Genomic DNA, 19,289 nt, shown 5'->3' with positions numbered 1-19,289 from the left:
GGGGGAACCCCTGTCAATTTTCCTCCTGTATTTTTACAACCAGGACCGGCTCAAAGAGCCCGAGGCTGGTTATGCTTAGGAGGTGGGACCCCACGCAATTTTTTTCAGAATTTTTAACACTTTAAACACTGTTTTTAAGGTACACAATGAAGCCCGTGCAGATCACAGATCCGGCCGGGATTCATTGTGTTAAGTTCGGCAGTGTTTTACTAATCATTCCCGTAAAACACTGGCCGAAATTACGAATGACATAGACATTGGAAAAAACGAAAATGCAGAATACGGTAGCATAGTGAATGAGGCATGAAAAATTTAAAAAGTTGCAAATTCACACATTCAATGTCATTCATGTTTAATCTCCCTCCAAATCTCGACAATTACGATACTTAGTAAATATACCCCCATGTTGCAATTCAAGTGGTGCAAATGAATTTATTAATTTTTGCATGCAAGGTAAATACTGTCTGCTCTTGCATGTAGCCCACTGAACAGTTTTTATGCTGCAATTTTAGATCTGAGCTAGGACACCTCCGTCCCAAATCTAACGCTCTCTGCACATGTTTCTTCTGCCCCACTTGCAGCGCAGCACGTTTTTTTCCAGGTGGAAAGTAACTTGCTGTTTTTTGCTTTCCTCCCACCTCAGAATCAGCTCCAATATATATTTGTCTGGGTGCTTTGTACATTTCACAGTGCGAATGTCAGAAAACTAACACTATTGTCATTTCTGTGTTACAGTGTAACTCCCAGTGAAAGCTGCAAACTGCAACATAAGTTATTGTATGGTAATACACAGGACTCGCCTATATCCTGACCACACCCACATCCCAAGTCCTATATATCTCAGTGCACCTGCAACGTGAGCAGAACACGCTGGATATACTGCACAGGTAAGTGCTGCATGCCACATGACTCCCGTATTAGTAACATATGTTTACAAATATCAAATTATATCTGGTATATTAAGGACTATGTACTATAAATGACATATGTTCCACAATAATGCAGTAATGGTCCAAATCTGTACATTTAACCACATGTTTTGTCTATAAAACAAAATGGTACTTTCTGGCAAATATTGGAATACTTATACAAGGATGCAGAGTTATACACATATTATATATGATTTACATAATGATGACTCTGTATTATCTTCCATTCACGTTTTGTATTTGGTCACACAGTTTCTGATATTCAGTGCACTACCTGCTAAATACATGTCTGGTTCCTTAATATTATCAAATGTTCCCTGGTATTGCTGTTTGTTATATGGCTGTGCTGTGTATAGTTGTGTGTTTTGTGCTGTATTTGTGTAATTCTCCCCATTTCTCACGTCCTATGCAGGAAACTGATAGAGGAAATCTATGAAACATGGCGCTCACACCAATGCACCTGCTGGTGACTTTCAGTGAGTTCATCTCTGATATAATATCATTCATTTATGTGTTAATTCTGTATCGTTTGCCCTGGCAACATTTAATAATCTTAGTAGCTGCTTCTGGCTGTAGTAGAATTCTCTGACATCCGTAGCTGTATCCTGGGTCCCTGACACTTCTCAAGTGACTGGAAGTTATTACTTTGATAACTCTGCAGCACAGGGGAAGTTAGGGAAAGATACTGTGACGGCAGCACAGGGGACGTTAGGGAGAGATACTGTGATCGCAGCACAGGGGACATTAGGGAGAGATACTGTGACTGCAGCACAGGGAAGTTAGGGAGAGATACTGTGACTGCAGCACAGGGGACGTTAGGGAGAGATACTGTGACGGCAGCACAGGGAACGTTAGGGAGAGATACTGTGATGGCAGCACGGGGGACGTTAGGGAGAGATACTGTGACCGCAGCACAGGGAATGTTAGGGAGAGATACTGTGATGGCAGCAGAGGGGAAGTTAGGTAGAGATACTGTGACTGCAGCACAGGGGATGTTAGGGAGAGATACTGTGACTGCAGCACAGGGAATGTTAGGGAGAGATACTGTGACCGCAGCACAGGGAATGTTAGGGAGAGATACTGTGACTGCAGCACAGGGAATGTTAGGGAGAGATACTGTGACTGCAGCACAGGGAATGTTAGGGAGAGATACTGTGACTGCAGCACAGGGAATGTTAGGGAGAGATACTGTGACTGCAGCAGAGGGGAAGTTAGGGAGAGATACTGTGATGGCAGCACGGGGGACGTTAGGTAGAGATACTGTGACTGCAGCACAGGGGAGTTAGGTAGAGATACTGTGACTGCAGCACAGGGAATGTTAGGGAGAGATACTGTGACTGCAGCACAGGGAATGTTAGGGAGAGATAATGTGACTGCAGCACAGGGGATGTTAGGGAGAGATACTGTGACTGCAGCACAGGGAATGTTAGGGAGAGATACTGTGACCGCAGCACAGGGGAAGTTAGGGAGAGATACTGTGACTGCAGCACAGGGAATGTTAGGGAGAGATACTGTGACTGCAGCACAGGGAATGTTAGGGAGAGATACTGTGACTGCAGCACAGGGAATGTTAGGGAGAGATAATGTGACTGCAGCACAGGGGATGTTAGGGAGAGATACTGTGACTGCAGCACAGGGAATGTTAGGGAGAGATACTGTGACCGCAGCACAGGGGAAGTTAGGGAGAGATACTGTGACTGCAGCACAGGGAATGTTAGGGAGAGATACTGTGACTGCAGCAGAGGGGAAGTTAGGGAGAGATACTGTGATGGCAGCACGGGGGACGTTAGGGAGAGATACTGTGACTGCAGCACAGGGGAGTTAGGTAGAGATACTGTGACTGCAGCACAGGGAATGTTAGGGAGAGATACTGTGACTGCAGCACAGAAGGTAATTGATTTTCTGGCCACAGCCCCTGGGCTAGTGTTTAATACTGCAGGCATTCCACTATGATGGGGTTTAAGCATTCGGACACTCTGTAAGCTGGCATGTAATCATGTAGCAGGCAGTGTGCTGGTTATACTGGGCTCTTTCCTCTGCTGCAGTCATAGGTGTGCGCAGGGGGGGTGCCTGGTGCGCACAGACACCCCCTAATGTCTGTCACTCCGATCTCACATGCCTGATGCAGCGATCGCCGAGCAGGCTGATTGCTGTCCCCTCTGCGCTGCATCCTGTCAGGAATGCATTACTGACTGGACGCCTGGGTTAATCAAGGGTGCCACTGCCACCGGCTTTCAAATTCCCAGCTCCACCTCCATGTATAAAAACAGTGTGATGTGATGTGACATGATTACGTCATGCTGCTCGCATGCCCACCCGTCACACCCGACACATACACACCTCTCTCCTTCTATGCTATGCCAACGCCAGCCACTGATGAGGAGCAGCATGCAGCCAGCGTTCCTCTTAGGAAGACAAATTCAATACTGGCAGACGGTCGGCAGCAGCATTGACACGTCACTCATTTTTCCAGCATCATCAGTACTAGTCTGCGACAGTCAGTGTCAGTGAGTGACTGACTTGTAAGTAAGCTGCTGCAGCTTGCAGGGGAAAGAGAGGGGCAGCCAGACCAGGCTGAGGAGGAGCACTGTAATTGCAGTGAGTGCCATCAGGGGTGTTTGTTTGGTGCACATCACATCTGACAATGTATCTGCTTTAATAGGATTGGTACAAAGATGGATATTTTATACTAGGTGCTTCATCGCGCCCTACGGGCGCTCTTCACACCGTCGCAAGGGGCTACGCCCCTTTTACCCTTGCATGCCTATATGGGGTTCAATATTTGTATTATATGGAGTATTACCTGCATTCCTTTGTTAGTGGTTAAATATTGCACAATGAAAGGGCGTGCGATGGTGAAGGAGGCGCAGCCCCTTGCGACGGCGTGAACAGCACCTGCAGGGCACGATGTACAGAATGAGCGGGTGCCGGGGGGACTGCGGATGGGGGAGGGTGTCTGTAGATGCTGCAGGTGGGGGGGGGCAGATGCGGGGGGCCCCGGATGGGGAAGGGTTGGGACGTGCTGCGGGTGGGGGAGAGACAGGAGAGTGGGGATGTAGATGGGGGTGGGGGGTGGGGTCCGGAGGTACTGTAGGTGGGGGAGGTGCAGGGATGTTGCGGATGGGTGAAGGGTACCGGAGGTGCTGTGGGATGGGAAGGGGCGGGGGTGCCGGGGGTGGGGTAGGGGGTCCGGAGGCACTGCGGTGGGGGAGAGGCGGGTGGTGCCGAGGACGGGGAAGGGGATCCGGAGGCGCTGCAGGTGGTGGAGGGGCAGGTGCGGAGGTGCTGTGGGTGGGTGAGAGGGGGACCGCGAATGGAGGAGGGTGTCTGCAGATGCTGTGGGTGGAGGGGGGCAGGTGTGGGGGGAGACATATATTGGGGGTGGATGGTGAAGGGGGTCTGGAGGTGCTGTGGGTGGTGGGGGAGTGGGAGGCGCTGGTGGTGGAGGGGGTCTGGAGGCACAGCGTGTGGGGGAGGGGTGGAGTGTCGCATGTGGTGGAGGGGAAGGTGCGGAGGTGTGGTGCATTGGGGAGGGGTCTGGAGGCGCTGCAGGTACTGTACCTGCCAAAAAGGTAGTTGGAGGGTATGCAGTAACAGGGCCAGGACAGGGGTGACATGGTCAGAACAGGGGTGACGGAGCCAGGACAGGGGTGACGGAGCCAGGACAGGGGTGATGGGGCCAGGGTGGGGGTGACAGGGCAAGGACGGGGGTGACGGGGCCAGGACAGAAATGACAGGGACAGGATAGGGGTGACAGGGCCAGGGTAGGGGCGGCAGACCCAGGATTTGGTTGACAGGGCCAGGATAGGGGTGACAGGGCCCGGATAAGGGTGACAGGGCCAGGATAGGGGTGACAGGGCCAGGATAAGGGTGAAAGGGCCAGGATAAGGGTGACAGGGCAAGGCCAGGGGTGACAGGGACATGACAGAACACAGGGCACGGGAGAGATTGGTATTAGGGACAGAACAGTGGTGACAGACAGATGTGTCTTACCGAAGTCACTGCTGCTGGCTGCTGCTGTTCCACTCCAACCTGTTGGGATCTGCTGCTGGTGGAGACTTGGCATGGCTGACGCTCTCAGGCTGGAGTCCTGCTTCCTCTGCCCGTCCGCATCCCCCCCCCCCCACTCCTCAGAAACACACCGCGGACCTCGCGCGGCTGCTGGGCACTGTGGTAAGGGGAGACTGGGAGTGACTGGTTAGCCCCCAGGAGACGCTGCGGCAGGAGGAAGGAGGGGGTCGGAGCCTGCAAGCAGCGCGGACTTCTGCAGCGCTGCCCGCCGGCTAAAGTGTGTGAAGGAGCTGGGCGCACCTCACTGCGGGCAGCAGCGCTGCAGCTAGCGTTGGGGTTGCCGGGGCTGGAGATAACAGAGGCAGTACGGAACCTGCACAGCGGCAGGTGCCCCACAAAACTGCAGCTAAGAAGCGTGGAGTGTGCCAGAAAGTGACGCTTCTCCGCGTCAGAGACCCTGCTGAGTATGCTGATGTGGGGGGGTCAAGTACACAGACAGTGAGCCGGTGCCCGTCTGTCTGTATGGCATACCCCCTCACACACACCCATACCTCTCAACTGTCCCGATTTTAGCGGGACAGTCCCATTTTTTGGGGTCTGTCCCACTATCCCACCCGCGGGCCGCTGTGTCCCGTGGTGGGTGGGGGGCAGTTGGGAAGCTCCTGTACTCGCTGTTCTGCTTAGCATGCACACAGCGTCTATTTAGTGGAGACAGAGGGAGAGGGGGCATCAGGGGTTACGGATTAAGGGTGGGCCCAGGGGGTACGTATCCCGGGCCTCACAGTTTTAGGGGGCCCGCGGCTGGAGTAGCTGTGTCCCAGCTCTGAAGCTACCCCGTCCTGCCAGTAACAGCGGCAGCATTGTGCAACTACCTGTAGGCAGGTCTGTGGTGTTGCAGGGAGGCAGCAGCCTCCCTGCTGTCTTCTGCCTGTGCGGGTGTGTATGGGGGAGCAACCACCCCATCTGGATTTACCCCTAGCTGAGGGGCCAAAATCCCATTTAAAAAAAAAAAAATCCTGGAATTTGCATAAGGGGGCGTGGCCACAAGGACACAATTAGGCCATGCCCCAAACCCACAGCAGGCGCAGCAATGAGATAGGGTTCCTGTCTCTAGTGCCCTGGGCTCCCCGGACTCATAATACGCCGCTGGGGGCATGCCAGCAGCACACAGAGCGCTGGGCATGCCCCCTCACTGACGAAAACAGGGGCATGGCTCGCGATCGCGGGTCCACCCGCGAAGCCACGCCCCCTTTCCCGTTAGCCATGCCCCCTTTTTGCTGTGCGTGTGTCCCTCCTGCCTGAAGAAAGTTGGGAGGTATGCACCCCTGCCTGTGCCATGCCCATACCATCTGCTCCTGCTCCAAGTCTCCTATAGATTTGCCCAGATCTGTGACTCATTTGACTAACTCTGCCCAGTGTTTTGACTCCGCCCAGCGTTAGCAAATGAAGCACAAAGTCACAGATCTGGGCTATTATATAGGAGATGTGTTGACCATCAATAGATGGTACTAAACACGCCCAATTGGCGGTGCTAGACACCCCCCCCCCCCCCCCCCCCCGACGGTGCCCCCCCCTAAGAAAATGTGCTGCGCACGCCAGTGGCTGCAGTGTATTCCTGTAGGCACCTGTGCTCTGCTTATACTTATTCAAGTGGGCACTCTGTTGCTATAGTACAGTGTGTAACATATGGCATCTCTACAAGGATGGTAATAACTCCTGTAGGCACTTTCTTGTCAGGCATTATGGAGGTAGGTTGCAGCAGTGTGCAAATGGAGGTTAGTCCTCCCGACAGATGACTTATCCAGAAGGTGGTATATTAACTAGGTAGGAACAGGAAAAAAAACTGGGTTAGCAGCAGGAACAGATTGCAACATACTTACCTACTTTGCTGCCTCCTCCTCCGGGGAGACTTGTGGACACTTCTGCTGGAATAGTATTTAGGGCCTAATTCAGTAAGGATAGCAGATGCTGCAAATTAGCAGAATTTGCAATCCTTTTGTTCGCATGCTGGGGTCCGCTCATCGCAGAGCAAGCAGAAATTGCAAACGCATCGCAATTTCTGCTTGTTAGCAGAAACTAAGGTAGCGTAAGCTCTGCCGGCAGGAGACCCGCCGCCATCTTACCAATCGCGGCTGCGTGTGACGTCCCGCAGCTGCCACGATCAAGCCCCCAACAAGCCCCTGTTCACTTCGCACCACCCACCGTTTATCCGGCTCAGCCCCCGCCACGCTCCGTCTCCTCCGTTGAAATGGAACGTTGACCGCCTCCCCCTACCCCACGACTGTCTCTGCCTGATTGACAGGCAGAGGCGATTGCATTTTCTGCGCCCCCCCCCCCCCGTAAAAAATGCTGGCGCATAAGCAGGATGGTCGCTGCACATGCGTCCGCATCTTTTTCTCAGAATTTGCATTAGGATTGCTTGTTGCGATCCAATCTAAATTAGGCCTTTAATCATCATTCTGCATATAAAAAGTGGATAAAACTTCTGTATTGCAGGTGTGGCCGCCCTGCTGATATATGTGCCGAAGACAACTAATTCACAGAGTAAGTGATGTGTATAATAATGCTGCTTATTGTGTGTGAGGGGTCATAGGGAGTAACAGGGGGGCAGGTGATGCAGGAGAGACAGAGGAAGAGGAGATAACCTCTGTGTAATAAATCGGTATGGGTGTGGTCAAGGTGAAGATGTCGGTGTTGGTCATTCCCGTTTCCTCAACGATGTCAGCTTACACTGGATTTCACCTACCGGCTTCAGGAACAAGGACGGAGAACCCCATGAACCCCCCCCCCCCCCAAAATAAATTAATTAATAAATAAATCACCACACGTTTGGACGGTGAGTCAATATTTCTTTGCCTGATCACCGCTGTAATGTTAATTATATGTTATTACAAAACTTAAGTAAGTTAACTGTTAAGCACAAAGTGAAAAATATACCTTCAATGTAAATGATATAACATGCAGATCACAGTATGCAAAAGGAATATACACTTTCAATTATAATGGTATTGCAATATCCTAAACTGTCCACCAGGTGGCACTAAAGTTTCCTGTGGTCCAGTCCTGTACCCATCCCAAACTCGGTCCTCAAGGCACCCCAATGGTCCTGGTTTTATATGTATCCATGCCTGGCCACAGGTTACTTAATTAGCACCCTAGTTCTATAGCAGAGAATAGCATGCAGTGACACAATTAGTTCTATAGCAGAGAATAGCATGCAGTGACACAGTCAGTTCTATAGCAGAGAATAGCATGCTGTGACACAATTAGTTCTATAGCAGAGAATAGCATGCAGTGACACAGTCAGTTCTATAGCAGAGAATAGCATGCAGTTACTGTACACAGTCAGTTCTATAGCAGAGAATAGCATGCAGTTACTGTACACAGTCAGTTCTATAGCAGAGAATAGCATGCGGTGACACAGTCAGTTCTATAGTAGTAAATAGCAAGCAGTGACACAGTCATTTCTATAGCAGAGTATAGCATGCAGTGACACAGTCAGTTCTATAGCAGAGAATAGCATGCAGTGACACAGTCAGCTCTATAGCAGAAAATAGCATGCAGTGACAGTCATTTCTATAGCAGAGAATAGCATGCAGTGACACAGTCATTTCTATAGCAGAGAATAGCATGCAGTGACACAGTCAGTTCTATAGCAGAGAATAGCATGCAGTGACACAGTCAGCTCTATAGCAGAGAATAGCAAGCAGTGACACAGTCAGTTCTATAGCAGAGAATAGCATGCAGGTAACACAGTCAGTTCTATAGCAGAGAATAGCATGCAGTGACACAGTCAGTTCTATAGCAGAGAATAGCATGCAGTGACACAGTCATTTCTATAGCAGAGAATAGCATGCAGTGACACAGTCATTTCTATAGCAGAGAATAGCATGCAGGTAACACAGTCAGTTCTATAGCAGAGAATAGCATGCAGTGACACAGTCAGAGGCAGAACTCTGGGAGGCAACAGAGTCATCTGCCGCCGGGCTCCTGCTCTGAAGGGGGGCACCTCTCCTCCCATTCTGTGACACCATTGAATTGAATAAAGTAAATTGATAGCTGCAAATCACACCCTCTTTATTATACTGAATATACACATTTTACAAGTGTCATACCTAGGATTAGAAACCACAACCTATTACACTGGAAGCAGACACCTTACTGATGAAGCTGTTGCTCCTGTTTAGGAAATATGAGAATTTTAGCTATATGAAGATACTTCTCTGACAATTACACGTAACTTCATATAGTTAGAATTCTCATACTTTCTCTACAGGAGCAAATAGCTCCATCAGTAAAGTGTCTGCTGTCAGTGTAACAGGTCATGGCTTCTGATCCTGGGTATGACTGCTAAGAAATGTGTGATTTAAAATAAAAGATAATTAAATGTATAAATAAAGTATATACATTTTTTTCAGAACACTACACACACACACACACACACACACACACACACACACACACACACACACACATATTTATCTTAATATAGGAAATAGGGGGGCACCAATATTTATCTTGCCTCCGGGCAACTGGGATGAACTTACGCCACTGGACACAGTCAGTTCTATAGCAGAGAATAGCATGCAGTTGCACAGTCAGTTCTATAGCAGAGATTAGCATGCAATGACACAGTCAGCTCTATAGCAGAGAATAGCATGCAGTGACACAGTCAGCTCTATAGCAGAGAATAGCATGCAGTGACACAGTCAGCTCTATAGCAGAGAATAGCATGCAGTGACACAGTCAGCTCTGTAGCAGAAAATAGCATGCAGTGACACAGTCAGCTCTATAGTAGAGAATAGCATGCAGAGACACAGTCAGCTCTATAGCAGAGAATAGCATGCAGTGACAGTCAGCTCTATAGCAGAGAATAGCATGCAGTGACACAGTCAGTTCTATAGCAGAGAATAGCATGCAGTGACACAGTCAGTTCTATAGCAGAGAATAGCATGCAGTGACAGTCAGTTCTATAGCAGAGAATAGCATGCAGTGACACAGTCAGTTCTATAGCAGAGAATAGCATGCAGTGACAGTCAGCTGTATAGCAGAGAATAGCATGCAGTTGCACAGTCAGTTCTATAGCAGAGAATAGCATGCAGTGACAGTCAGTTGTATAGCAGAGAATAGCATGCAGTTGCACAGTCAGCTCTATAGCAGAGAATAGCATGCAGTGACACAAGCAGCTCTATAGTAGAGAATAGCATGCAGTGACACAGTCAGCTCTATAGCAGAGAATAGCATGCAGATACATAGTTTGTGCTCACAGAATTTAGGCAGACATGCGGTAAGTAACAGCAGGAAGGCATGCGAGTGGCATAGCACAGATCTATAGCCGTAATTAGCATAGAGCAAGGAGTGAGGAATGATACCAGCAGATAGGAGTAGTTCAACAGGTTAGGGGGGTCATTTTGAGTTAATCGCCCGCTGCAGTTTTTGGCAGCGATCAGGTAACTACTGCGCAGGCGCGTCGTACGGGTACAAAGCGGTTCGTTGCTGAGCGATAGATTTAACAAAGAATCCGTTCGAGAGCTGATTGCAAGGAGATTGACAGGAAGAAGGCATTTGTGGGTGTCAACTGACCGTTTTCTGGGAGTGTTTGGAAAAACGCTGGCGTGTCCAAGCATTTGTAGGGCGGGTGTCGGATGTCAATTCCCGGGACCAAAAAGACTGAAATGATCACAAGGGCTGAGTTAAGTTCAGACCTACTCAGAAACTGCACAAAATGTTTTTTGCAGAGCTCGGCTGCAAAGGTGTTCGCACACTTGCAAAGCAAAAATACACTCCCCCGTGGGCGGCGACTATGCGTTTGCACGGCTGCAAAAAGTAGCTAGCGAGCGATCAACTCAGAATGACCCCCTAAGATCACAGCACAGTTCCTTTAATGGTGAATAAGCAAGTAAAGCAGTTCTCCCTGGTGCTAACTCAGCAGCGTCTCACTGTAGTACCCCACATATAGATATATCTCTCATTCACTGTGGGGGTGCTGGCCAGTGTAGCGGTAGCCCTAGGTGCAACATAATAGCATAACTCCCAACTTTCTACTCTTGGAAGTCAGGACCCACTGCTGAAAAGGGGGTGGAGCCTCAGGTGGCATGGGTGGCGCATAGATTGGAGGGGTGGAGCCTAATGTTGTGACCCCCTTTTTAATCATTTTGGGGGTATGCCTAGTGCTTCTTGAGCAGCTGGCCAGCCCCCAGCTAACCCTCCCTGCACTAATAGATGCCTTGTGCATGCACACAGCACCTATTCAGTGATCACTGGCTGCTTTGCAGAGCAGCGGTGATTACTGGCTCTCCCGTCTGTGGACCCCGCCCCCGTGACACTGTGGCCTGTGGGTGGGCAGCGGGACAGTGTGCAATTAGCAGGACTGTCCCGCTGTGTTTGGGACAGTTGGGAGGTGTGTAATAGTGTCTCTAACAGCAGAAATTAGAGCTGTGACACGCTGACAGCCAAATGCTGGCAAATTGTCACCGGTTTTCTACAATACATGTCAATACTCCAGTCCACACTGGTCTGAGGGGCAAGGGGTGAACTACCCCTGACAGAGGTGACCAGGTCTCTTGGGGCACTATAAGGGCAGTGAGAGTTATACCGGATAAATTCCCCAACTCTTATGGTTCAGGTGCGGTTACTCTATCTCTGCTGACACACGCTGGAGGCGGCCCGAGGTTGGCAAAGGGCTGCTAGCTGCAGAACTCTCTCAATAAGATAAAGTACCAGCCAATCAGCTTAGTAAATAGTAAATAAAATCCAAGGCTTAGTAAATAGACCCCCAAGTCTGCCCCATGCAGGTTCGTCCAACCTCTCTGTAAGCGGGCAAGGAGAGTTGTGTGTCAGTTACCTGCGCTGTCGCTGCTGCGGCCCTGGCACTCTGGTTGGCTTCTTCTCCCCTCTCGCTGGCGGTAATCGGGTAGGGACTGTAGTCTCCATCACTCTCCCGCCGTGTCACCTCAGTGCTCCCTCGGTGAGCGTCCCGGCTCTTCAGGAGATAACACCGCTTATCCTGTCTTCCTGCCCTGCGCCAGCCAATCAATTTCGTCCTAGACTTTGCACTCTGCCTGGCTGCAGTCTTCCGCCTCCTAGGTCCTAGTGACCACTATATTTCCCTGGTTTAATGATGTCACTGTTATGAGGGGCCTATTAACCCCTGCAGAGCCAGCTCCTACACTACCAGCAGCTGTCAATAAGGGGTTGTGGAGGCTCATAATTTAATAAAAAAATGAGGGTCCTCAGTGGGGTGCCACCCCTGAGCTTGCCCACAGCCTGCACAAAGCAAATCTGTGCCAGCCACATTCATTCCCCCATGTGAGACCTAATTATTCAAAGTAACCTACAGTCCCTTTTAGCATGAGGTGCAATATCTGCTGGGTTCTTCTCATTACAGATGAGATTAATCTTTTGGTCTGCAGAGCCTTATTACATCTGTGTCTGTGCTATCTTACAGCCACCACTATGCAATGCGGAGAGAACCAAGAATACAAAGCATCTGAAAGTGACTGTCCAACCTGCAGCAATTACAGAACACCTCGTACATGTCCTCCAGGCTGTGCCTGCAAGGAGGGTTTCCTACCCGATGACAATGGAGACTGTGTGGAAAAGGCTGTGTGTGAGTCCTGTAAAGGGAACACAACGTACAACAGCTGCGCCTTCCCTTGTGGTGGACGTTGCGAGGATATTGGTAAACCGCCACAAATCTGCAACATACCAATATGCAAGGGAGGCTGTGTCTGCAAGGAAGGCTTCCTGCTCGATGCCATTGGAAACTGTGTGGAAAAGTCTATGTGTGAGTCCTGTACAGGGAACACAACGTACAGCAGCTGCGCCTACGCTTGTGGCCGACTTTGTGAGGACATTGGTAAACCAACAGAAAAGTGCTTCATACCATTGTGCAGGGGAGGCTGTGTCTGTAAGCAAGAGTACTGGTATCTGAATAACACTTGTGTGCTTCAGAAGGATTGCCCATCATAAATAAAGGGCAATAAAGAATTCTGAGAAACACTGACTGTGACTCTTTAATCTCTATGTTCGCCTAAATTAACTTTATCATTATGAGTCCTATTGGTTACCATTGGCATGTGCTTGCCTGCAGCCCAACATTGCAACCTCAAACCTTTCATATATCAGGGGGAATTCAGACCTGATCGCTCGCTAGCGTTTTTTGCAGCGCTGCAAACAGGTCAGAACTGCGCATGCGTATGCACCACAATGTGCAGGCGTGTCGCACAGGTACAAAGCGGATCACCGCTCAGCGATGGGTTTGTGCGAAGGATCCATTTGCACGGGCGATCGCAAGGAGATTGACAGAAAGAGGGCATTTGTGGGTGGCAAGTGACCGTTTTCAGGGAGTGGTTGGAAAAACACAGGCGTGTCCAAGCGTTTGCAGGGAGGGTTCCTGTCGTTAATTCCGGTCCCGGACAGGCTGATGTGATCGCAGCGGCTGAGTAAGTCCTGGGCTACTCAGAGACTGCACAAGATCTGTTTGTACAGCTCTGCTACACATGCGATCGCACCAGTACCAGATTAAGGTCCACATTGGCCTGGAGCTGAAATGTATGAAGGGCATATTACTGCTGCGCAGAGGGTGTGATTAGCGCCACAGATAATTTCTCGCTGTGTGGGCATGGGGTTGTGGTGGCATACTACTGTACATCACTGCACTTCCTCCCCACACTACTTCACTACACTATATCACTACTACACTACATCTCCACACTATGGGGCATATTTATCACAATCCACATCTGAGATGCAGATGTGATACATTTGACCAAAATCACATTGCGATAATTGAATACATTGCAGGGATGTATCAATTATCGCAAAAAGGGACAGAGCTTGCGAGAAAGAGACGCAGGAGCTTAGACACGGGTGGGGAGGGGACAGAGACGCAGGTGGGGAGGTGGTAAGGATACAGGTTGAGAGGCTGGGAGAAGCAGGTGGAGTGGGGGGCATACAGTAGATACAGGTAGAGAGGGCGCAGAGACACAGGTGAGAAGGGGGCAGAGGCGCAGGTGGGGAGGGGGCAGAGACGCAGATGGGGAGGGGGTAGAGATGTGGGTGGGTCACAAGCATGGGTGTCGAGGGAGCGAAGATGCAGGTGGGGAAGGGGCAGAGACGCAGGTGGGGAGGGGGCAGTGGCGCGGGTGGGTCAGAGGTGCGGGTGTAGAGGGAGCTGAGACGCAGATGGGGAGGGGGCAGAGATGCTGGTAGGGATGTGGCAGAGATTCAGGAGAGGAGGGTGCAGAGACGCAGGAGCTGAGACACAGATAGGGAGGGGGCAGAGACGCAGGTGGGGAGGTGGTAAAGATACAGGTTGAGAGGCTGGGAGAAGCAGGTGGAGTGGGGGGCATAGATACAAGTGGAGAGGGGGCAGAGACACAGGTGAGGAGGGAGCAGAGACGCAGGTGGGGAGGGAGCAGAGGCGCAGGAGGGGAGGTGACAGAGACACAGGTGGGGAGGGGGCAGAGACACAGGTGGGGAGGGGGCAGAGACGCAGGAGCTGAGATGCGGTTGGGGAGGGGGCAGAGACGCAGGTTGGGAGGGGGCAGAGACGCGGGTGTGGTAAGGGCAGAGGCACAGGTGGGGAGGGTGCAGAGATGAAGGTGTGGAGGGGGCAGAGACACAGGTGGAAAGAGGGCAGAGACACAGGTGTGGTGGGAGCAGAGACGCAGTAGGGGAGGTGGCAGAGACGCAGGAGCTGAGATGCGGTTGGGAAGAGGGCAGAGACGCAGGTGGGGAGGGGGCAGAGATGCAGGTGGAGAGGGGGCAGAGACGCAGGTGTGGTAAGGGCAGAGATGCAGGTGGGGAGGGGGCAAAGATGCAGGTGGGGAGGGGGCACAGACGCAGGTGGACAGGGGGCAGAGACGCAGGAGGGGAGGGGGCAGAGACACAGGTGGGGAGGGGGCAGAGACGCAGGTGTAGGGGGGCAGAGACACAGGTGTGGTGGGGGCAGAGACGCAGGAGGGCAGGTGGCAGAGAGGCAGGAGCTGAGATGCGGTTGGGGAGGGGGCAGAGACGTAGTTGGGGAGGGGGCAGAGATGTAGGTGGAGAGGGGGCAGAGACACAGGTGTGGTGGGGACAGAGACGCAGGAGGGGAGGTGGCAGAGATGCAGGAGCTGAGATGTGGTTGGGGAGGGGGCAGAGTCGCAGGTGGAGAGGGGGCAGAGACCAGGTGTGGTAAGGGCAGAGATGCAGGTGGGGAGGGGCAGAGATGCAGGTGGGGAGGGGGCAGAGACACAGGTGGACAGGGTGCAGAGATGCAGGTGGAGAGGGGGCAGAGACGCAGGTGTGGTGTGGATAGAGATGCAGGAGGGGAAGGGGGCATACTGTAGGCTGCTGCAGCCACATCTGACGTCCCAGGCTATTCAGGGAAAACTTATCCGGATGGTACATAATCCCAACCACCCTTGTGCTTCTCTTTATGAGAGCATCGGGCGGGGAGAAGGGCAGCAGAGGACAGGGGGAAGAACAGAAATGGGGTCTGGTGGCGAACAGGAAAATCTGTGACCCTTGTGGTAACTGCTGCATAATGTCTATTATAAATGTCTATTATCCCCCCAGCCCCCTTCCCCCGACGTCCCCACTGGCCACCAGCTCTAAGCCTCTGCTGCCAGTACAGCTGCTTCGAAAGTAGCAGTTCAAAAGTACTCACGGCACGCGAGCTGAGCATGAGCTTTGGATGGCTCTGGGAGGAGGAGCTTCGGATCGGTCTGGGAGGCGGGGCTTCAGACTGGTTCGGGAGGCGGGGCTTCTGACTGGTTCGGGAGGCAGGACGTCTGGCAGCACGGGATGGAGCATCTGACAGGTAATTGAGGTTGTTTTTCGGTGGGGTCCAGGGGCGGTGCTTCTGCGCAGGAGGTGCTTCTGTTGGCCGGCTGGGCTTATGACATGATATTTCCAGTGACCAATGGGCGAATGAGCTGCGCTGATGGTGACAGGAATTTTTTTTTCCTGTCAACACTGGCTGCGCTACAGGGGAGCCCGTGGGCCTATTTTCAATGGGGGGCTTGGAGCTGCAGCTCCATCCGCCCCATTGTTAATCCGGCCCTGCATCGCACACTTGCAAAGTGAAAACAAACTCCCCTATGGGCGGCGACTACGCGAACGCAGCAGTGTAAAAATCCCCTAGCGACTAATCTGGTCTGAATTAGGCCCATTGAGTACTAGTCTGCACCACCAATCTACACGGACCAGACCAATGTCTCCTCTAACCAATCCATAGTGCTTTAAGTGACAGTCCTGTTTTTTCAAGGTATAAAAAGGTAGGAGGTTCATCATGGGGCTGATTCTGAGCAAGGAGCAAAGCAAAAAGGCAAGTTACATTGCACAGATGGGCAAACCTGGCTGCACTGCAAGGGGGGCAAATACATTTATATTGCATTTCAGGGTAAATGCTGTGACTAGGGATGTATGAGCGGAGCTGTCGCACAGGACCCAAGGCACCTGAATGTGGCTTGCCTGTTGCTTGGAACGGCACCATGCAGTCAATAGCACTGCTGCAGAGCTGTCCAGAGCTTCCAAGGCACGCACCAGACAGGCACCCAGCATCCTGCGGAGCCACCCAGAGAACCCATATGCTGTGTGCAGTGTTTTACTTCCCAGTAACAGCAGTTCCCCCCAGGGTCGGACTGGCCCACAGGGGAACAGGGGAAATCACCGGTAGGCCCTACTGCCTGTGGGCCCTCCTCCTCCTCCTCCTCCTCATGGGATCAAGTTCCAGACTATCCTAGTGCACTGGATTTATGAATTATACTAGAGATGAGCGGGTTCGGTTCTCCGAGAACTGAACTCCCCGAACTCTATTTGTCAAGCACGGGTCCGAGCCAGGCTCGGTTGTTCCCGCCTGACTCGGAAAACCCGAATGAGGCAAAACATCATCATCCCGCTGTCGGATTCTCGCGAGATTCGGATTCCATATAAGGAGCCGCGCGTCGCCGCCATTTTCACTCTGGCATAGTAGAGGGTACAGAGAGGACGTGGCTACGTTCTCTCAGTGTCAAATCTCAGTATCAGTGTTTATTGCTGCTCAGTAATACTAGTACAGCGTCTCTCTTGTGCTGCATCTTGCTGCTGTAGGGTGCTGTGGTAGTAGTGTCCTGTGAATGCATCGGTCATCATCATTCCAGTCACAGTGGTATCTGGGGGGGTGACAATTCCAGAGGGTTTTTGTGCTGCTCACTAATACTAGTACAGTGTCTTGTGCTGCATCGTGCTGCTCAGTGTCAGTTCTCCGTAGTATCATCAGTGCTCAGTATCACTGCTCAGTATCATCAGTGCTCAGTATCACTGCTCAGTATCATCAGTGCTCAGTATCAGTGCTCAGTATCATCAGTGCTCAGTATCAGTGCTCAGTATCATCAGTGCTCAGTATCAGTGCTCAGTATCATCAGTGCTCAGTATCAGTGCTCAGTATCATCAGTGCTCAGTATCATCAGTGCTTAGTACAATCAGTGCTCAGTATCATCAGTGCTCAGTATCATCAGTGCTCAGTATAATCAGTGCTCCGTATCAGTGTTCAGTATCATCAGTGCTCAGTATCAGTGATCAGTATCATCAGTGCTCAGTATCAGTGCTCAGTATCATCAGTGCTCAGTATCAGTGCTCAGTATCATCAGTGCTCAGTATCATCAGTGAGTGCTCAGTATCATCAGTGCTTAGTATAATCAGTCCTCAGTATCATCAGTGCTCAGTATCATCAGTGCTTAGTAGGGGGGACCACACGCAATTTTCTTCTGTTTTTTAACTCTTTAAACTCTTTTTTTAAGGTACACAATGAAGCCCTGCACGGATCTCAGAGATCCGTCCGGGATTCCTTGTGTTTTGTCAGGCACTGTTTTACTCATCACTCCCGTAAAACACTGCCTGACATTATGAATCACATCGACATCGGAAAAGACGAATGAGGAAAACTCGGCAGCTTAGTAAATGACCGTATCAGGATTCAAAAAGTTGCAGTAAAATGCACCCGATACCATTCGAGTTCAAACACCCTTAAAAACGGCTGAAACACGTATATTAGTAAATATACCCCCTTGCCTTTATTTCAGCGTCACGTTCTGGTGCTTTGGAGTTGCTGCACTACACCTCTTTGTTCAGAGCACCAAGAACGTAACATACAGTAGGCCCTCATTCCGAGTTGTTCGCTCGCAAGCGGATTTTAGCAGATTTGCTCATGCTAAGCCGCCGCCTACTGGGAGTGAATCTTAGCATCTTAAAATTGCGAACGATGTATTCGCAATATTGCGATTACACACCTCGTAGCAGTTTCTGAGTAGCTCCAGACTTACTCGGCATATGCGATCAGTTCAGCGCTTGTCGTTCCTGGTTTGACGTCACAAACACACCCAGCGTTCGCCCAGACACTCCTCCGTTTCTCCGGCCACTCCTGCGTTTTTTACGGAAACGGTAGCATTTTTTCCCACACGCCCATAAAACGGCCTGTTTCCGCCCAGTAACACCCATTTCCTGTCAATCACACTACGATCGCCAGAACGATGAAAAAGCCGTGAGTAAAATTCCTAACTACATAGCAAATTTACTTGGCGCAGTCGCAGTGCGGACATTGCGCATGCGCATTAAGCGGAAAATCGCTGCGATGCGAAGATTTTTAGCGAGCGAACAACTCGGAATGAGGGCCATTATCACCGGCCATACAACAAAAAAGAAACAAAGCTAAATAGTAGTTTTTTTCTTTTTTGGCCCAGTCCAGTGTCTTGTCTAGAATCCAATCCTGTCTAGAATTCAGTGTCTAGAATCCAGTCGTGTCTAGAATTTAGTGTGCAGAATCCAGTCCGGTGTTTAGAATCCAGTCCTGTCTAGAATTCAATGTGCAGAACCCAGTCTAGTATTCTAGAATCTTGTCTAGAATCTTGTCTAGAATCTTGTCTTGTCTTGTCTAGTTTGAAATCCTCCTATGCCTCCTATGCAAGCCCTGCAGGCATCTCTCTCAGCCCTGAACTCTGCTTTCAGTGCTTTGAAACCTGAGCGGCTGGAAGTTTTGCAGCAATCCTTAAAGCAACTGCAACACCTTCCGACCAAAATTTTGCTTATCTTGCCAGAAGTTGTTGAGAGTTCATCTATCTCTAAAGAGACTCTTGCTCACAAAATGGTGACAAGAGAATCCTCAGGTTCAGTTGGAGAGAAAAAAATTAAAAGTTTTCTGCGGCCCAGGCTCTCAGAAGAGGAGCGTCTGCGTCGCAGAAACTTAAATTTATGCCTATATTGTGGGGTTTAGGCAACTATCTGCAGACCCGTGAGTTGCGCAAGCCAAAGTGTGGCGACAAGTCCTGCCCTCTGGCCAAGTTGAGTCAGGATACAAGACCTACTCCTGTCTCTACTGTGGCAGAG

The 19,289-nt window shown here is 50.8% G+C and overlaps 1 protein-coding gene across 1 annotated transcript; it reads left to right on the top strand.

Annotated features, from left to right (window-relative positions):
• The first annotated feature begins 1,338 nt into the window (after positions 1 to 1,338).
• Positions 1,339 to 12,945, top strand: LOC134966916 (serine protease inhibitor swm-1-like). Its single transcript, XM_063943938.1, has 3 exons — positions 1,339 to 1,405; positions 7,437 to 7,484; positions 12,388 to 12,945. The coding sequence occupies exons 1-3, from the start codon at positions 1,369 to 1,371 to the stop codon at positions 12,909 to 12,911; spliced, it is 609 nt and encodes a 202-aa protein (XP_063800008.1). The 5' UTR covers positions 1,339 to 1,368; the 3' UTR covers positions 12,912 to 12,945.
• The last annotated feature ends 6,344 nt before the right edge of the window (positions 12,946 to 19,289 follow it).

Source organism: Pseudophryne corroboree, chromosome 10 (assembly GCF_028390025.1).
Source record: "Pseudophryne corroboree isolate aPseCor3 chromosome 10, aPseCor3.hap2, whole genome shotgun sequence".
Classification (NCBI taxonomy): Eukaryota; Metazoa; Chordata; class Amphibia; order Anura; family Myobatrachidae; genus Pseudophryne; species Pseudophryne corroboree.
The sequence above is the reverse complement of the archived record's forward strand: the minus strand, read 5'-3'. Positions and strand labels throughout refer to the sequence as shown.